The 17,602-nt window shown below is 44.7% G+C and overlaps 1 protein-coding gene and 1 long non-coding RNA gene across 2 annotated transcripts; one reads left to right on the top strand and one right to left on the bottom strand.

The window, feature by feature from the left end:
* The first annotated feature begins 1,817 nt into the window (after positions 1–1,817).
* On the top strand, positions 1,818–3,776 carry LOC148124464 (uncharacterized). The gene is made up of 3 exons (XR_015739863.1): positions 1,818–2,303; positions 2,651–2,741; positions 3,615–3,776. It is a non-coding gene; the product is annotated as an uncharacterized LOC148124464 (long non-coding RNA).
* Positions 3,777–6,170: 2,394 nt separating this feature from the next.
* TMEM278 (transmembrane protein 278) lies at positions 6,171–17,281 on the bottom strand. The gene is made up of 2 exons (XM_026715883.2): positions 16,879–17,281; positions 6,171–8,476 (listed from the first exon to the last, which is right to left on the bottom strand). Exons 1-2 carry the CDS (start codon positions 17,146–17,148, stop codon positions 8,207–8,209), a joined length of 540 nt encoding a protein of 179 aa, XP_026571668.1. The 5' UTR covers positions 17,149–17,281; the 3' UTR covers positions 6,171–8,206.
* Positions 17,282–17,602: the final 321 nt, after the last annotated feature.

A 17,602-nucleotide genomic window follows, 5' to 3' on the forward strand; every position in this document is an offset into this window, starting at 1 on the left:
ATGAGGTCATACTCACCCACTGCTTCCACAGCCCGGTTCTGAATGGGCCACCTGCAGCCCGGTTGTGGAACCCCTTCTGGAGTTGGGGACCCCTGTTCTAATGGACATCACCATTTCACAAGCAAAAATTTTATTTTCACGTATCTGGAGTCCTTCGTAGTTATTCCCTCACTGTTTCCCTTCCTCTCTAAAATTCAGAATTTGGATTAGCTGGCCCGCTTTCCCTAAAGCACTGTGAATGCTGTATGTGCTGCATTTGCACTGCAGTTTCTAGTGCTCAAATCCAGGTCAGTCCCTTTCAAGAGGTTTCCTGGACCTTTATTTTGTTAGAGAAGACATTTTCCAAAAGGATTTGAAGCGCTCGCTGCCAGAAACCAAGTAAGCTGGAAATTCGATTTCAAGCAGTGACAGTCCCATTTTGCTATTTGTATTGAACAAGCCTATTTTTATTTTTATTTTACTATGTCTCACAGCCTTCAGCCTGGCCCTTTTTTTCCCCACATTTAAACACTCGGTGCCTGAATCACACACCCCATCGTTTTCATGTCGTCCATTTCAACTCGGCACCAAAAAATAGACAAAGTATAAAAGCCCAAGTCACCAGATTCAAATCTTGCACTCTTGGGGTGTCTGCAACATCGGTGAGTTTAGCACGGTTTATTTATAAACACTCTCGCAAACTTGAGTGGGAGAATATAAATGAATGCAGAGGTGGCGTGTATTTTTGAAAATATAAATTGCGAAATTGTCAGTAGAGAAGTGATGCAGAGGCGGTATACAGAAAGGGAAAGGATTCTGCACGAGGCACCGCAATGCTTTTCCGTGCCAGAATAAGTGTCCTTGCATAAGTGTGTTGGGGGTATGTGTGCGCGCGCGCGCACACACACACATTGGGGAAAACAGAACAAGTGGGTTTTGTTGTGTTGAATTAGATCAGGTTCTACAATTGAGGTAGGTCAGCAAAGCAAAGTTTCTTTTAAGCTTGTTTGCGACCGTCAAGGGATATTCGCAAGCACAACCATGCAAAAAATAATAATAATAATATTTAGAAGCTTTCAACTTTGGGCTTTTCTCTTGAGGGGAGGAGGAAACAGAACTATTTAGATTAAATTAAGTCCCCTTCCCCTCCTGCTTGCTAAGCCTTTGTATTTTGCTACGTCTTCTTTTTTCTTCTTTCCTTTCTCCTTGTTCTTCTCCGGCGCCAAGATAAACAGCCGCCTCATTCTGTCATAAAACCCACCCGGTTTTTTTCTGGGTCTCGTCAAGCATCTGTTCCATAAAACACAGAAGAAGGCAGCGGTGGGGGGGAAAAACGCTAACCGTTCCTTTGAAGGACCACTGGGCAGGCGGACTCTCTCAGAATATTGATTAAAGCTGCACCAATATGAAAGAGAAAAACCTTGTCCTTTCTGCCCCGCTCTGCCAGCTTGTGGCACGGATTCGTAGAATCTTTGAAGGGTAGAACGGGAAGGCTCCTCAAGAGGACATCTATCCCAATCCCTCGGCTTAGGGAACAAAATGAATATACACCCGAAACAGACCTTTTCTGGGGTCCAGCTGGGAGAAAACAACGGGTGCCTCTTCCAGCGGGAACGGGAAGTACCAGGCTTTACAGATTACAGATTAACAGAGTTGGAAGGGACCTTGGAGGTCATCTAGTCCAACCCCACCCACCCCGCCCAAGCAGGAGACCTTCCTATACCATATCTGACAGATGGCAGTCCAGTCTCCTCTTGAAGGTCTCCAGGGATGAAGCTCCCACAACTTCCAAAGGCAACTTCTGTTCCATGGGTCGATCGCTCTCCCTGTCAGAAAATTCCTCCTTATTTCCGTAGTTGAATCTCTCCTTGATCAGTTTCCATCCATTATTATTCCTTGTCTGGCCTTTGGGTGCTTTGGAGAATAGCTTGACCCCCTTCCTCCTCTCTGGGGCAGCCCCTCAAATATGGGAAGACTGCTTTCCTGTCTCCCCTGGTATATTGTATCTTTCTGTAGAACATACTAACTTCCCCATTAAGCAAATTGTGGCCTTCAGAATTTGCATTTGATTCACAAATGGACCGGAAATTTCAGCTGCATCAACATCATCCAATCCAAACCTCCGTTGTAAACCTTGTTTTGTCCAGTTGTGCCTGCTGCTCTTCAGAGGACCTTGCCGCTTTCATGTCACAAGAGTGGTATAGAGAGGATACCGTTACCATGGAAATGTAATTTCCCCCATTAACCCAACCAAGGGGAGAAAGTCAATTTGCGTTCCCTCTTGTTTGCCTGGACAATGGCTGAAGAGGCAGAATTCTGTCCAGGTAATTCCATTTATTTATTTTATTTTATTTTTCCTTCGATTTGGAGAAGCAATCGTTCCCTTACTCTCAATCAGACCATCTGTCTCTCGGCATCATCCGATCCCCTTTTGTGACGAGCCAAATCAGTGGGGAAGCCGGATTCACTTAACATCTGTGTTACTAACTTAACAACTGCAGTGATTCACTTAACAACCGTGGCAAGGAAGGTCATAAAATGGGGCACTTAATAACTGTCTTGCTTAGCAACAGAAATGTTGGGATCAATTGTGTTTGTAAGTCGAGGATGACCTGTAATTGCACGGATCGTGCTAAACTTATCATGGATCTTCTTTTTGACTTAACTACAGTTCCCGTGGTGTCCGTCGGAATCTGATTCAGAGGGTGAGGCTAAGCAGCTGACAGGGAGCGGGAGTGTGGCTACGCTGTGGAGGAAACTGGGTAAGGGCAAAGTCCGGCTGGGCAGAGCAGGAGAGAGTAGAACAAGGGAGAGGGAGTTCAGAGGAAGACCCAGGCCCATCCCCTCAACATCCTCGGGCACGCAGGGAAGAATGGAGAAGGGAGCAAAGTGGCTTATGATGGAGGAAAGGGCCTTGATTCCCTTCATTAGCCACACCTGGGAATGAGAGTTTAAAAGAGATGCATGCTGAGTGCGGCATCTGTTGGGAACAAATGTGAGTTTATCTTGTGTTGACTTTCGTTATCTGCGTTCCTGGCATCCTCCCAACCGTGTTGAGTAACTACTGTTCTTTCATGTCTGGAATTCCTATTCCTGTCCTGCCGGACTAATTACCTCATCTTGCCTTGATTGGACTTACGGTTACAGTTTTTGTTGACCACTTTTGGGACTTGATTCACTGCAATTCAAGGCTGTTCCTGGGAGAGTTTTTCTCCAGCCCAGAAGGTAACCTGGACATTGGGGGCAAAGCTGGAGCTATTAATCTTATTGATTATCTGACTGTGTTGCCTTTGGGCCACGCCCTGGGTCATCACAGTGCCCTCCTCCCACTGTAGCATTAAAAAAACAACCCCAAGCTTAGCATTTACAGCCGAATTTTGCTGCTGTGGTTTCTTTAACAAGCTGTGTCTCAGTTTTGCTGCCCAAGTTCTCACCCTGGCATCTTTCCCAGCCTTAATATATATATATTTTTAAAAGTGAGATCTTTGGTAGGGAAAGAAGGATATGGAATTCAGCCCCATTAAAATTTGATATAAACAGCTTCGGATTCCGTGGGCCTGGTTTTCCGAAGAGGAATTTGCTTGCTGTTAACTTATGGTGGTATTTTAATTTTTTTTTTATTGCGGTACTGTAAGCCTTTCCACGGAGTTAATTAAGGAATTGATTTTCCTGAGCAGCCAAGGACAGAAAGCCCTGGAAATTTTGGATGTTGAGAAAGATTACTTAATGTACGGGGGATATCGGAGGTGTGAGAAGCCAGCGAGGTCAAAACTGAACAGTCCTCTCTCAACAGATGGGTCCCATTTATTCGTACCTATTTCCTGTATTCTTACTCATGTTTATACTTGCATCTATTGTCTTGCAAGCGATTGACAAATCAAATAAATAAATAAAAAATAAATAAAATAAATATCCTGTCTACAACACAGTCCAGTCCCAAGAAGGCTCCACATCCGTTTGCATCACTGAGATGGCCCCGAGGATACAGATATACCTCCAAGTGGCCTCAAGGACTCCCTAAAAAAAATATTGCAAATGACCAGCTGTCAACAGAATAGAATAACAGAGTTGGAAGGGACCTTTGAGGTCTTCTAGTCCACCCCCCTGCTTAGGCAGGAAGCCCTATACCATTTCAGACAAACACTTATCCAATCTCTTCTTAAAAACTTCCAGTGTTGGACCATCCACGATATCTGGAGGCAAGTTCGTTGTTCTCCCAGTCAGGAAATTTCTCCTTAGTTCGAGGTTGCTTCTCTCCGTGGTTTCCATCCATTGCTTCTTGTCCTGCCCTCAGGTGCTTTGGGAAATAGCTTGACTACCTCTTCTTTGGGCAAATAAGAAGTATTGGAAGACTGCTATCCTGTCACCCCTAGTCCTTCTTTTCACCAGACTAGACCTACCCAGTTCCAGCCACCGTTCTTCCTGTCTTTTAGCCTCCGGTCACCTCATCATCTGTGTTGCCGATCCTTCCATTCTTCCTTTCATTCGATCCTTCCATTCCCTGCCATCCAAATCTGAGCTGAAGAAGCTTCTCGGACCCCCAAATGTCTTCAAAAGAAAAACCAAAAAAATCCAGTTGCCGCTTGGAAAAAGTGACCTGGATGGCTGAGAAGCTCCATAGAGGTGATATCAGAGAGCACCAGTAACTTAGGGCAGCTGAAGGGGTTAAACCCCCCACCCCCCAAAAAAACAAATCAAAAACAAAACCCAAGGCAGTTTTGAAAGGCCTGATCATGATCAAGACATTTAGCCTGCTCATATCCAATCAAGGAAATAAATGAAAGCTGTTTTAATTTCACCCCTGAAAGAATTGGCTCCGAGATGGAAGGTTAATAGCTGTTGTTTGGCACATCCATTTTTCCCCATCAACAGTATTAACACTCCTCTCCAGGAAATAAAACGAGCAAATTAAATCTCCGTTGACGTGCTTTAACCGGGATAGTTGTTTCTCGGCATTTTTTAATACAAAAAACAGAGCTTAGACCTGAGGAAGAAAAGGGACGTTCTGTCACGGCCCTGCTGGAATCTGATTCCAAGGGGGAGGACGAGTGCTGACAGGGAGTGTGAGTGTGGCTCCGTTGGCTGTGGAAGAAACTGGGGAAGGGCACAGTCCAGCTGGGCAGAGCAGGGGAGAGGTAGAGCAAGGGAGAGGGAATTCAGAGGAAGACCCAGGCCCACCCCCTCTTCATCCTAGGCCACGCAGGGAGGAACGGAGAAGGGAGCAACATGAGTTGCATGGCTTACGGGGGAGGAAAGGGCCCTGATCCCCTTCATTAGCTGCATCTGGGAATACAGTGTTTAAAAAGAGAGGTTGTGCATAGCAACTTGTTGGAAGCAAATTGTGAGCTATTTTTTATTGTCAAGGCTTATCTGTGTTCCTGGCATCTTCCTAACTGTGTGTGTTTTGCTGGCCTTTCAAGTCTGCAATTCCTTCTCCTGCCCGGTCCAGTTAATTGCTGCAGCGTGGTTTGTGTGGATTTTTATTTACAGTTTTTATGTACTTTGTTTTCGGACTGAATTTCCTCCACTTCAAGACTGTTTTGGGGAGCGTTTTTTTCTCCAGCTAGAGGTAACTGGACATTGGGGGCAAAGTTGGAGGTCTTAAAGGGACTCTTCTTACTTATGTGACTGTGTTGCCTTTGTGCCACGCCCCTTTGGGTCATCAAACTTTCTCTCCCTTGTCTCAAATGAGCAGAATTTGGGGTCAAGATGGAAACAGCTGCACAGGTGATCCTCAAAATTTTGAGGACCCCGGGACACTGCAACCGTCGTAAATATGAGTCGCTTGCCAAGTCACTGAATTTTGATCACATGAATTTGGAAGCTGCAATGTTTGTAAGTGTGAAAAACGGTCATAAGTCACATTTTTCACTGCCGTCGTAACTTCAAACAGTCACTAAATGAACTACGTTGAGGGCTACCTGTATTTCCATGTGTACAACGTATTTATCCAAATTCATTAGATGGATAGCAGAACAATTATAAACAGGACGAGAGAAGGAAGCAGACGGTGGGAAAAAAAAGTAGTTAAATACTGTAAATGAATGTAATGCTGAAATGGGAGGCAGTGACAAAGATTGTGTTGACAGTGGCCAGTCACAAAACACTTGCCAGGTGCTCCTGTAGTGTTAAGCAATTCAGAAGACACATTTCCCCAAAGGGAGAAGAAAAACTGAGACGATGGACATGCATATTTTAAAAGAATCTTTAATATCTAGCTAGACAGTGGAAGAGCATCGGGCATCATCTGTGGTGTCCCCACAATACTGACACACAACAGCAGCTGGAAGAGTTACACAGGACAGGAAGAAGAGTAGCCGGAAACACCACTCCACGGAGCTCACAATCAGGGTGTTACAGGATGCAGCTCTTTGCCCAACAATGACAGGTGTCAACTCATGAAATACGTATTTCTATGGTCTTTTTAGAGCTGCCAACAGAAAGGGAGAGGGAGCACTGGGGCAGTTTGGAAACCGAAAGTGCATTCCATAAATAGTTTTTCAAAGATAGTAACTAGGTGACTGAAGTTTCTGCCGCGGAAAATTCTAACTGGAGAACGTGATTGATGACTCTGGGCTATGGATGTGTCCCATTGGAGAATATGAATTACGATACACCCAGACGGTGGGGGAAAACCAGGGTCAAGGGTGACAATGAATTGTGTGCCTCAGAGTCGGCTACACCCAGGCAGTGCCCGACATGTTAACTCCCAATAAATCCTTTGGAAGTTTGGCTCGAGATTCATGATTTAAATGGTGGGAACTGCCAGAATCCTGACAAGAGGTTTCAGAAATCTCATCCATTGCACCCCGTTCTCATTTTTAAGGATAGCCACGAGACATCGGCGGGGACACAGCTGCACTGCCAAGCGAAAAATTGCAGCTGGCTCAGCGATCCAAGGAACGTTTGGGCGCATTTCAACTACTTGAATCGCGAAGTGCTTAGAGCTCTGGGAGCGCAGATGGTGGCGCGTCATGTCCCTGAATTGCTGCCATTGTGCCAGTCCTCCCTGAATTCATGGGCAGCACATCAAAATCAGCCGGAAGCCATGAAAACTGGTTGGATGTGGCCCCAGCACACCATACAGTGAAGCATGGAAACTGCTGCGGCTGACAGAGGGCTTGAGGGCAGGCCAACTTTTGCTAACATCATTCATTTCACCCTTGACCCTGGTCTTCCCCCACCCCCCGGATGTATATTCTCCAATAGGACACATCTATAGCAAAGAGTCATCAATCATGCTCTCCAGTAATAATCTTGCGCGCCAACAGCTTCAGCTGCCTAGCAATTATCTGAAGCATTTACGGAATGTACTACTTTCTCCACTCCCTTTCTGCTGGCAACTAAAAAGACCAAAGAAATATTTTTTTTAGTTGACAAGGAAATTGCTTTTGCAGAAAATAAAATTACCCAGAGAATCTTTTGCTCCTGAATGAGTAGCCAAAAGTTTCCTTATTATGGAAGTGCGGACATGCCTCACCTACCATTCAAACAGACAAAAGGGCCAAGTTCCCAGATATTTTTCAGTGAAGGAATGAACGGAACCTCCTTGGATATTTTCCATCTGAAGGAGTCTTAAAGATACCTTGGAGTCACAAATGTTACTCTGTGAGAGTGAAGCATTTTCACCGTGTCTTCTGACTGCTAGTTGCTGTTTGGCATTTTTAAGAGGCAACTAACTCCCTCTTAATTTTAAAAAAATCATATTGAAAAATTAATCAACCTGCAAACGAGGACGTGAAATTGAGGATGGTTGCAACCTGGGGATATTATCTACCTTATCCTGAATCCATCCATTTCCTGGATTTACGGCACATCTTGAGCCAATAAACTCACCCAAAATGTACGAATCACAAAGTAAGCGACGTTTGCTAGAAAAACCAAGCCGGATACTCAAAGTCATCGCATGAACCAGTGGAGTGTATTAGGTGGGAATGGAGTACCGTTTCCCCCACCCCACACTTGGGCTCTGGCCCCACCCACCACTGCTGTGGCCCCGCCCCATTGTGCAGCTCAAATAACAGACGCGCCCTGGTGGGATTATCTAGCCCAAAGCTGCCTGGAAAACCAGAGAGGCCTTTTAGCCCGGCTACTCCTGAGCACAAAGAGCCTGCGCAAGGGTGCGAGTGGAAAAACATGGCAGTGGGTGACTATCACTGCTCTTCCTTCGTGCCCCCCCCTCCCTCTGAAACTAACCAAACTGCACGGAGAGGCTAGGAGGAGCAGCTCAGACCCAAGCCTTGACTTGGTGGTTCCATTCCTTCACGCACCCGCAGAGCCCCCCTTCTTCATACCACCGCCACTTCACGCCTTTGTACATGGCCCGGGCGCATGGCTGGAAGCAGAGGAAGAGGTGGAGGCGGCGGGCCAGGCTGCAGTAGAGAGCCATGGAGACCACGATGAGGGGAGACATGATGACGAAGCCCAGGATGATCAAAGCCGAAGAGCTGTTGTCATCCAGGATGGTCTGGCAGTAGTAGGCGGTGGAGTGGAGCACCTGCAGAGAGGAGAGGAAACGAGTCACAGGCAGTGGGAATAGAAGAGTAGAGTAGAATAGAATAGAATAGAAGAGTAGAGTAGAATAGAGTAGGGTAGGGTAGAGTAGAGTAGAGTAGAGTAGAGTAGAGTAGAGTAGAATAGAGTAGAATAGAATAGAAGAGTAGAGTAGAATAGAAGAGTAGAGTAGAGTAGAGTAGAGTAGAGTAGAGTAGAATAGAATAGAAGAGTAGAGTAGAATAGAGTAGGGTAGAGTAGAATAGAATAGAAGAGTAGAGTAGAATAGAAGAGTAGAGTAGAATAGAAGAGTAGAGTAGAGTAGGGTAGAATAGAATAGAGTAGAATAGATAGAGTAGAAGAGTAGAGTAGAGTAGAATAGTAGAGTAGAATAGAAGAGTAGAGTAGGGTAGAATAGCAATAGGAATAGGAATAGGATAGAATAAGAGAGTTGGAGGGGACCTTGGAGATCTTCTAGTCCAACCCCCTGCCTAGGCAGGAAACCCTATACCATTTCAGACAAATGGGTGTCCAATCTCTTCTTAAAAACTTCCAGTGTTGGAGTGTTCACACCTTCTGGAGTCAAGCTGTTCCACTGAATAATTGTTCTCACTGTCAGGAATTTCTCCTTAGTTGCTTCTCTCCTTGATGAGTTTCCACCCGTTGCTTCTTGTCCTGCCTTCAGGTGCTTTGGAGAATAGCTTGACCCCCTCTTCTTTGGGGCAGCCCCTGAGATATTGGAACCAGTGGTGGGATTCAACATTTTTTACTGCCAGTTCTGTGGGTGTGACTTGGTGGGTGTGGTGTGGCTTAGTGAGTGTGGCTTGGTGGGCGTGGCAGGGGAAGGTTATTTCAAAATCCCCATTCCCTCCCTACCCCACTAACCTGCTTTCCAGCTCCGTTCTCCTGTTCAGGGCAACCAAAGAAGACCCAGCCAATCAGCTGGGACTCGGGAGGCGGAGAATAGATGGGGGCGGGGCCAGTCAGAGGTGGTATTGGCCGGTTCTCCAAACTACTCAAAATTTTTGCTACCGGTTCTTGAGAACCGGTCAGAACCAGCTGAATACAACCTCTGCGTTTCCCCCTCTCTACAACTGGCTCCCCCAACTAAACATGCTAGCTTTTCTGATTCTACGATCTGGAGAAAAAATTTATACATTTATCTTGGAAGTCTCATTGAATCAGTCCTGAGAAGAGCAGGTGGTCCAGATCGATTTTCTTCAGGCTGAAATCATGTTTTCTAAGATGAAAAGCCTATACCGAAGCCTCGGAGAGCCCAAAAGCAAAAAAAAAAAAAAAGCAATCTCAATTCAATTTTATTTACATTTATATGCCCAGTTCCCAATCCCATCCAATCAGCTCTCTTGTCATGTTAAAATGCCCATTTGGTGACAATTGACTTTCACATTGCCAAAAGGAAAAAAAAAAGGAGAGTGAAGAAATCAGAACGAAACATTGGACGCCAAGTCTGAGGCTTCGAATTCTCTCCCCTGGTTTTGTTTTTTTCTTTTTTGGGTTGGAGGGTTGAATCACATTGACACCAAAGCGGCAGCCTGATGTTTAGCCAGTCTCTTTGTTTTGGAAAAATTGAATAAAACTTGTTTTTTTAAAAAAAGAATGCCTCTTGCGAGAGGTGAGAAAAATAAATAGCACCTTGGCATAACAGGGAACATTGAAAAGGTGGCATGGCTCGCAGCATTTATACCTTGATGGCTTGAACACCTGTATTTATAGGATGCTAGCATTATTCATCCTGATCTAGCATCTATGTATCTATAGAAAAATGGAAAAATCAGAGACCTAGCCTCAAAAGGTATTACATATTGCTCAGAACTAACAACGGCTCAAATCAGGTAACTTTGAGTACCTTGAATTAGGCCCAAACATCTTACAGAAAGCACGGGTTATTCCATTGAACCAACTAACATTGATCATTAAGCAAGTAGGGTGAAAAAAACAACAACCCTTGGGACAAAGATACCATGAAGTGGAATGAAATGGGCATTTAAGTATTCAAATAAACACTCAGATTATTGGGGGAAGGATGCTGGCTCTGTAAACCTCTTAGAGAGGGCTGTAAAGCGCTAAGAAGCAGTATATAAGTCTAAGCCCTTTTTATTCAACCCCAGATTTCTTAAAAGGTTCCTGGGTTCTTGCTGGGTCAGTCCAATTTTAATTCAAGACAATAATGGGGCTGTTGGCTTTATGATTCACCCAGGGAATGGAGGAAAACCAGGGCCAAGGGTGACAAGGAATGAGGTGTCGCAGAGTCGGCTACACCCAGGCAGTGCCGGCATGTTAACTCCCAATAAATCCTTCGGAAGTTTTGGAAGTTTGGCTCGAGACTCATGATTTAAAAGGGGGTAACTGCCGGAATCCTGACAACATGTTCACAAAATAAGAATTTAGTAACTTTAATTGTCAGACCCAGATATTTTGATATCTGTCAATCAGTCTAGATTTGTATTAAGGGGACTTATAATTTGACTTTGGTATGATGGCTGCTGCTTTGCTAAGGACACGGATAATTCAGAATGGGTACAGCAAGCTTTGCTGGGGGTGGTGGGGGACGGACATCCACCCTGGAGAGCCTTTTTCCAGCTCTTGTCTTTCCCAGATGCCTAAAGCAGTAGCCTTGACATCCTAGGGCAGTGAGTGTACACGTGGTTCGTCAGTGAAACTCTCTGCCACAAGATGTCATGGCTGCCACTTTAGCTAGCTGGAAAGGGGAAGAGCTGGAGGGAAGAAATGCCTTTACCAAAGTTGACATCTCCGACAATTTAGCAATATTGGTATAAAAAAGACCTAAAGGTTTGCAAGACTTCTAACTCCACATCCCCTACGTTCCTACTTAGCTGAATCTCAATCATGCTGCCTTCTCTCTTAATTGCCCACTTTCTAAGCTAATTCCAATTCCAAGTCGCTTTGTAGGATTCCAATACCTAACGGCTTCTGTTGCTCTGCTTATCTTCTCATCGCAGCAAGGTTTTTTATTTCTTTTTCTTTCTTTCTTTTTTTTTAGAACTGTGATAAAATGGTGGGAATTTCCTGCAGTCGTATGACAGGTAATTAGGGCCTATAAAACCCAGGAGAGTTTGATTGTTCTTTAATATTCGGTGATAAACAGCAATAAACAACTCAAGGGAGGTGAGCCTAAACTGTTTTGCCCAGACTAAGAAACTCCGGAGCTAATTTCTGCAGGGATGCGAGATGGTAGAGAGAGAGAGAGAGAGAGAAAAAGAACGGGGAAATTATATCATGAGCTGATTCAGAAGTTCCCAGTTCCCCTTTTCCTTAAGGAAAGATTGGAGCCCGTTGCTCCTAAGAAGCAGGAACTTCTGAAGATTTTACACCTTTGGAATTCCTAAATCCATTCTTGTCCATGAGCAAAGGGGTTTTGATGACAGTTGGAAAACCAACTGAAGTTATTTAGAAGATTCTTTTTAACCTTCTAACAGTCTGCTGAAAGTAACTGGGGGTTCTAACAAAGAAAGAAAGAAAGGAAGGAAGGAAGGAAGGAAGGAAGGAAGGAAGGAAGGAAGGAAAGAAAGAAAGAAAGAAAGAAAGAAAGAAAGAAAGAAAGAAAGAAAGAAAGAAAGAAAGAAAGAAAGAAAGAAAGAAAGAAAGAAAGAAAGAATTCTTTATTGGCCAACTGTGATTGGACACACAAGGAATTTGTCTCGGTGCAAATGTTCTCAGTGTCCATAAAAGAAAAGAGACATTCGCCAAGAGTCAAGTATCATCAGGTACAGCGCTTAATGATAGTCATAGGGTACAATAAGCAAGCAAATCATACCAGGAAACAGTCAGTATAAATCGTAAGGATACAAGCAGCAAAGTTACAGTCACACAATCACAAGTGGGAGGGGATGGGTGATAGGAGTGATTAGAAGATTAGTAGCAATAGTATTACAGTTTTATTAAGTAGTTTGACTGTTGAGGGAATTATTTGTTTAGCAGAGTGATGGCATTTGGGAAAAAAACCAGTCCTTGTGTCTAGTTGTTCTGGTGTGAAGTGCTCCATAGCGTCATTTTGAGGGTAGGAATTGAAGCAGTTTATATCCAGGATGTGAGGGGTCTGTAGATATTTTCCCAGCCCTCTTTTTGACTCGTGCAGGATACAAGTCCCAGATTGGTAGCAATGTTTTTTTTTCTAACCTGGGCAAATAGAGATGCAAAGGTTTTTTTTCCTTTCATTCCCGGTTGAGTAATGGGGAAGGGAACTCGCCTCGGCTTTGCATTCCCTAGAGTCCCATCTGCAAAGGGATGGCTGAGTGACTTTACAGAGAATATCCTGCTTGCGTATCCCCAACCAATATTCAGTGCATAGCAGCATCTGATCTGTCGCTGGTCTGCGGGAACGTCTGGCCTCAAAAGCCGACAGATCCTGGGGAGCCATTAGCGAACAACACCCTGGAATACCTCGAGGTGTCATTTACCTCTTTGATGGTCTGTTTGCCACTACAGAAAGGGAAATAACCATCTGGCGTCTCCAGAGATGGGTGGGTGGGATAGATTTTTGTTTGCTACTCATTTCAAACAGGGCTCGGCTTTGATCAGGGGACGGCCGCTGGTTTGCAGGCATCGCCATCGATTCCAGAGAGGTCGTTTAGAGAACAAAGTTACAATCCAGGATTGATTTAGAATTTTAATGCCCCCCCCTTTAATTAAGCTGGTTTGAACTGCCACTGGGGCTCCCACTCTTCGATCGATTGAAACGCAATTGGGAGCCAGAGAAAGCAAAGGGTGTCATCAACTAGCTCCATCAGATCTCACCGACGGGGCATGCTGTGGGTCCTGTCATCTGGGGCGATATAGGTTGAGTGGCCTGCCTTTTCCGCTGTGTGGAATCTCCTCCCCGCCACCCAAGTGAGGATGGTCTCATTGCTTCTAAGCGCCTGAAGGTCCCTCAAGACGGGGCTATGCCAACAGGCCTGGGGACCCCAGGGGATGGGCGGAATAGTGTGGTGGCTCCATTAAATAGTAGCACTCTCTGTCTATTATTCCTGTTTATTAGGTTCTTCATATTAGTCAATGGTAGGGATTTTGGATATTTATTGCTTGTTTTGATGTACATGACCCAGGGTCACTTGCTGGCGAGATAGAGAGAGAGATGGAGAGAAAGAGAGAGAGAAAGAGATGGATAGAGATAGACAGATAGAGATAGAGAGATGGATGGATGGATGGATAGATGGATAGATAGAGAGAGATGGATAGACAGAGATAGAGAGGTGGAGATAGATAGATAGATAGATAGATAGATAGATAGATAGATAGATAGATAGATAGATATAGAAAGAGATATGGATAGAGAGATAGATATAGATAGAAAGATGGATAGAGATAGATAGATAGATAGATAGATAGATAGATAGATAGATAGATAGCAATAGCACTTATATACTGCTTTACAGTGCTTTAAAGCCCTCTCTAAGCAGTTTACAGAGTCGGCCTTTTGCCCCCAATCATCTGGGTCCTCATTTTATCCACCTCAGAAGGAGGGAAGGCTGAGTCAACCTGGAGCCTGGTGAGTTTTGAATTGCCAAATTGCAGGCAGCCGGCAGGCAGCAGGAGTGGCCTGCAGTACAGCACTCTAACTAGATAGATAGATAGATAGATAGATAGATAGATAGATAGATAGATAGATAGATAGATAGATAGATAGACAGAGATAGGCAAAGTATTTTTTCAACACTTCAAGACCATGGACAGCTCCTGATATTTGCTCCTTGATTGGCCCCTTTGTCCAGGAATGCCCGTTGAAGGAATCTGGAAGGAATGTCTCCATTTTCCAACCTAGACATTTTGCCTTTCCATGACATTTCCCACGGGGAATCACTCCCATTTTTGTATGGTTCTTCCTGTTAAGAGAAAGTCCCTTCTCCCAATTACAACAACAAAAAACCTCCTTCTCATTGGCCTTTTTATAAAAGGCTAAATCCTTTTCCCTGTGGTTCAGGCTCAGATATCCAAGGCACATTCTCCCATCTCTCCTAGGTTTTTCAGTGCCCTTTCCCGATCGTCTCCCATTGCCCTTGTCTGAATTCCCGATTCAGAAAAAAGCCTCTCTCTTTTTTTGAGGGGTGGGGTGGGAAACTTCTGCAAGCAAGAGTTGATAAAATTCAAACTTCCTAGGCAGGTGTGCAAAAGAAGATACTGGATGAAATGCCTTTTGAGCAGATTTGTCCCTAACGGGACGCACGCACCTTATCATGGCAGTCGATCTGCAGAATACTTAATAAGGAGAAAATGAGTTTGTCAATCGGAATGAATCAAGGGTTGGTCGGGGCTGTCTGAACCCAAACCTCCATGCTGAAGTCATGGATAATATTGATTCAGAATTTTTCCCCCTCTTATTTTTTTTTACTGACCTTCCCCCCTCCCCCCCCGATTTCCCCCTCTTCCTCTTTAATATAGCAGACAAATCCTGGAGACTGACAGTGGTAAGGGAGGGAAGCCTTTAATTAAAAAGACATTAAATGTCGGCAAATACAGACAGAAGCTAAGGAGCAGGAGGAGGGAGGCCGGGAGAAAATAGAAAACAGTGCTACAATTAGACAGAAATCCTGAGGGAGCCAAGGTTGAAAAGAAAGCTCCTGTCAATGAAGATCTGGAATTTATGTCGATTGTAGTTACTGAAGAGGAAATTTAGATGAGTGTGGTTTTTTTTTTTTAAAAAAAAAAAGAGACGCATAGTGCAACAAATTCCTCCCTGCTCTGTCTCCTACCCCAAAACTGACAACCCAAAGCTGTTTTTCCTAAGTATTGCAGGCAGACTGTTCTTATAATCCATTTGTAAGACTGTCTATGTCAGTGGAAGCTTTTTGAGTGATGGAGGCCTTGATGGGACACAAAATTATCTGTGTAGCAAGTTCAACTTTTCTCCTGGATCCTTGTGATTCTTGTTCTCCCTGTGGGTTCTTATTCCACCCTCCAAGGTCTTGTTTTCGTTCCTTCTCATTTGTAGATAGCTGGAGTTTAGCCCAAACCAAGCAATATTTATTTATCCATCTACAGAATTCTTAAGATCCCAGGAAGATTAACACTAGAGTGAAAGAACAGAGAGGGCAAAGAAGCAGATTTCAACTAACTCTTGGGAGAAAAATATCCAAGCACTTAGAATTCTTGAACAGATGAATCCCATCTCCAAAACCTTTTGTATTCAAGGAGGGTAGAATGACAAAGTTAGAAGGGAACTTAGAGATCTTCTACCCAACCTTCCTACTTAAGCAAGAGATCCTACACCCTTCTGGAGAAATGGTTGTCCAATCTCTTCTTAAAGAATTCCAGTGTTGGAGCAACCCACAAGTTCTTGAAGGCAAGTCTGGTTAATTGCTTTTACTGTCAGGAAATTTCTCCTTGGTTCTAGGTTGGATCTCTCTTTAGTGATTTTCAACATGTTACTTCTTGTAACGGGTTATTCAGAGGAGGAACCAGCAGTTGAGAAAAGAAGCAGTCTTTCATCATAGTCTGACAGCCAAAGAAAAGCGTGTTCCTTTAGATGAAGATCCTTGTTCAAGTCTGACTTCTGTTTAAGAAGAGTATTTTGCACATTCATGCATAGCTGTCCAAATACGCACACCAGCATTCATACATTATGTATCCTCTCAGAAGTCTCACAGTCTCACAAAGACGAAAGGGGTGAAGATTACAGCAAGGAACAATAGTTGCAAGGTGTAAAAATATCATTTTTTTGTAAGAGCATCGTGCCCCATCAACTGTCTTGTCAATAGCCAGCATTCTTTCTCTTCACAATGAAATGAAGCCAACAAAGGAACTCCCTGACACTTGAGGAATTGAGCAGCCTTTGGATCTCTACCTTCCCCACTTTCCTTAATAAGGGTCAACTTGGATGTACGTGAAAATAAAACTACAGGCAACAGTGCCATTTGGGTTCAGACTTTGTGGGTCACGCATCAATTGCATTGAAGCATCAATTGCATTGAAGCATCAATTGCATTGAAGCTACCTTAGGATGCTTGCCATCCAACGAAGGACCACATATCCCATGATGGCAGAGCAATTAAGGGGTTGGGCAAGGACTGAGGAACTCCAGCCTCCCTTCTGTCCCTTAGCTACGCTACGAAGCTTCCTGGATGACTTTGGACTAGTCACTCTCTCAGCTCAACCTACCTCATCGCTCCTGCAGTGAAAAATAAGGGAAGCAAACACTACATAGATCTCCTTGAGGTCATGAAGGAAAGGCAGAATAGAAACCTAACAATAAATGTGTCAGAGTTCCATGGGACAAAGCACGGGACCATCAAATCCAGCCTGCGTGATGACTTAAGTAAAGACAGACCATGCCTCTGAGAACGGACAAAATTCAGGCCTTTCCTATCCGCTAGACAAGTCTGTATCAGTGGCTTCCTCAACAGAAAGTTCAGTTTGCGGAAAGATACTTACCCGGGAATGACACTGGAATCCAAAGTAGACCACGACAATGGCAGGCAAGAGGACCACTGAAAAGATGGCGGCCATCAGAAGGAAGTTCAGGAGGAAAGCCAAAGAGTTCATTGCCACCACCAGGCAAGTCCACGCCCAACAGCCACAGGTGCTACGGCGCTCCATGGGCAGGAGCTGGTCCTCCATGTTGTAAGGCGGGAGGGTTTGGATGGTGTGGGAAGAGTCAGAGAAGTTGTCCCCATCATAGTCATCGATCTCCTGATCGGACATCCTCAGGAAGATCAAACCGGGCGTCTCAGTTCCTCAATTCCTCTCTTTTTAATTCCTGTCCCTCCAAAATGGAGTGACCACTCAGTCTTCCCAGTTTAGGTGAGAGGATTGTGGCCGAGGTGGATTTTCCCCAAGGGGTGGCCCGCTGCCAGGAAACAGGAGGGAGGTGAGCTTGGGAGCATAAGAGGGAAGTTCTTAACACGTCCTTTCGGGGATCAGCTAAAAGGCTGAAATGGTACAAGACGGAGAAAGACCTTCCAAGTGGTTGGGATGAACTTTTCCTAGAAGGCAGGTCGTTCTTCTCCAGGTGTGCCTACCAAGAAGAGGAAGGCGGTGTGAAATTTGCCAGGAAAGGGGAGAAGGACCAGCGCCTTCCTCTGGTTCCACCTTGTGGGTCGCGTTTCCAGCCAGACGCTCAATTTCCCAGAACTTCCACACGGCACCAGTCCTCTCT

This window comes from Pseudonaja textilis, chromosome 18 (genome assembly GCF_049901715.1).
Source record: "Pseudonaja textilis isolate UNSWEBS1 chromosome 18, rPseTex1.2, whole genome shotgun sequence".
In the NCBI taxonomy this organism is placed as follows: domain Eukaryota; kingdom Metazoa; phylum Chordata; class Lepidosauria; order Squamata; family Elapidae; genus Pseudonaja; species Pseudonaja textilis.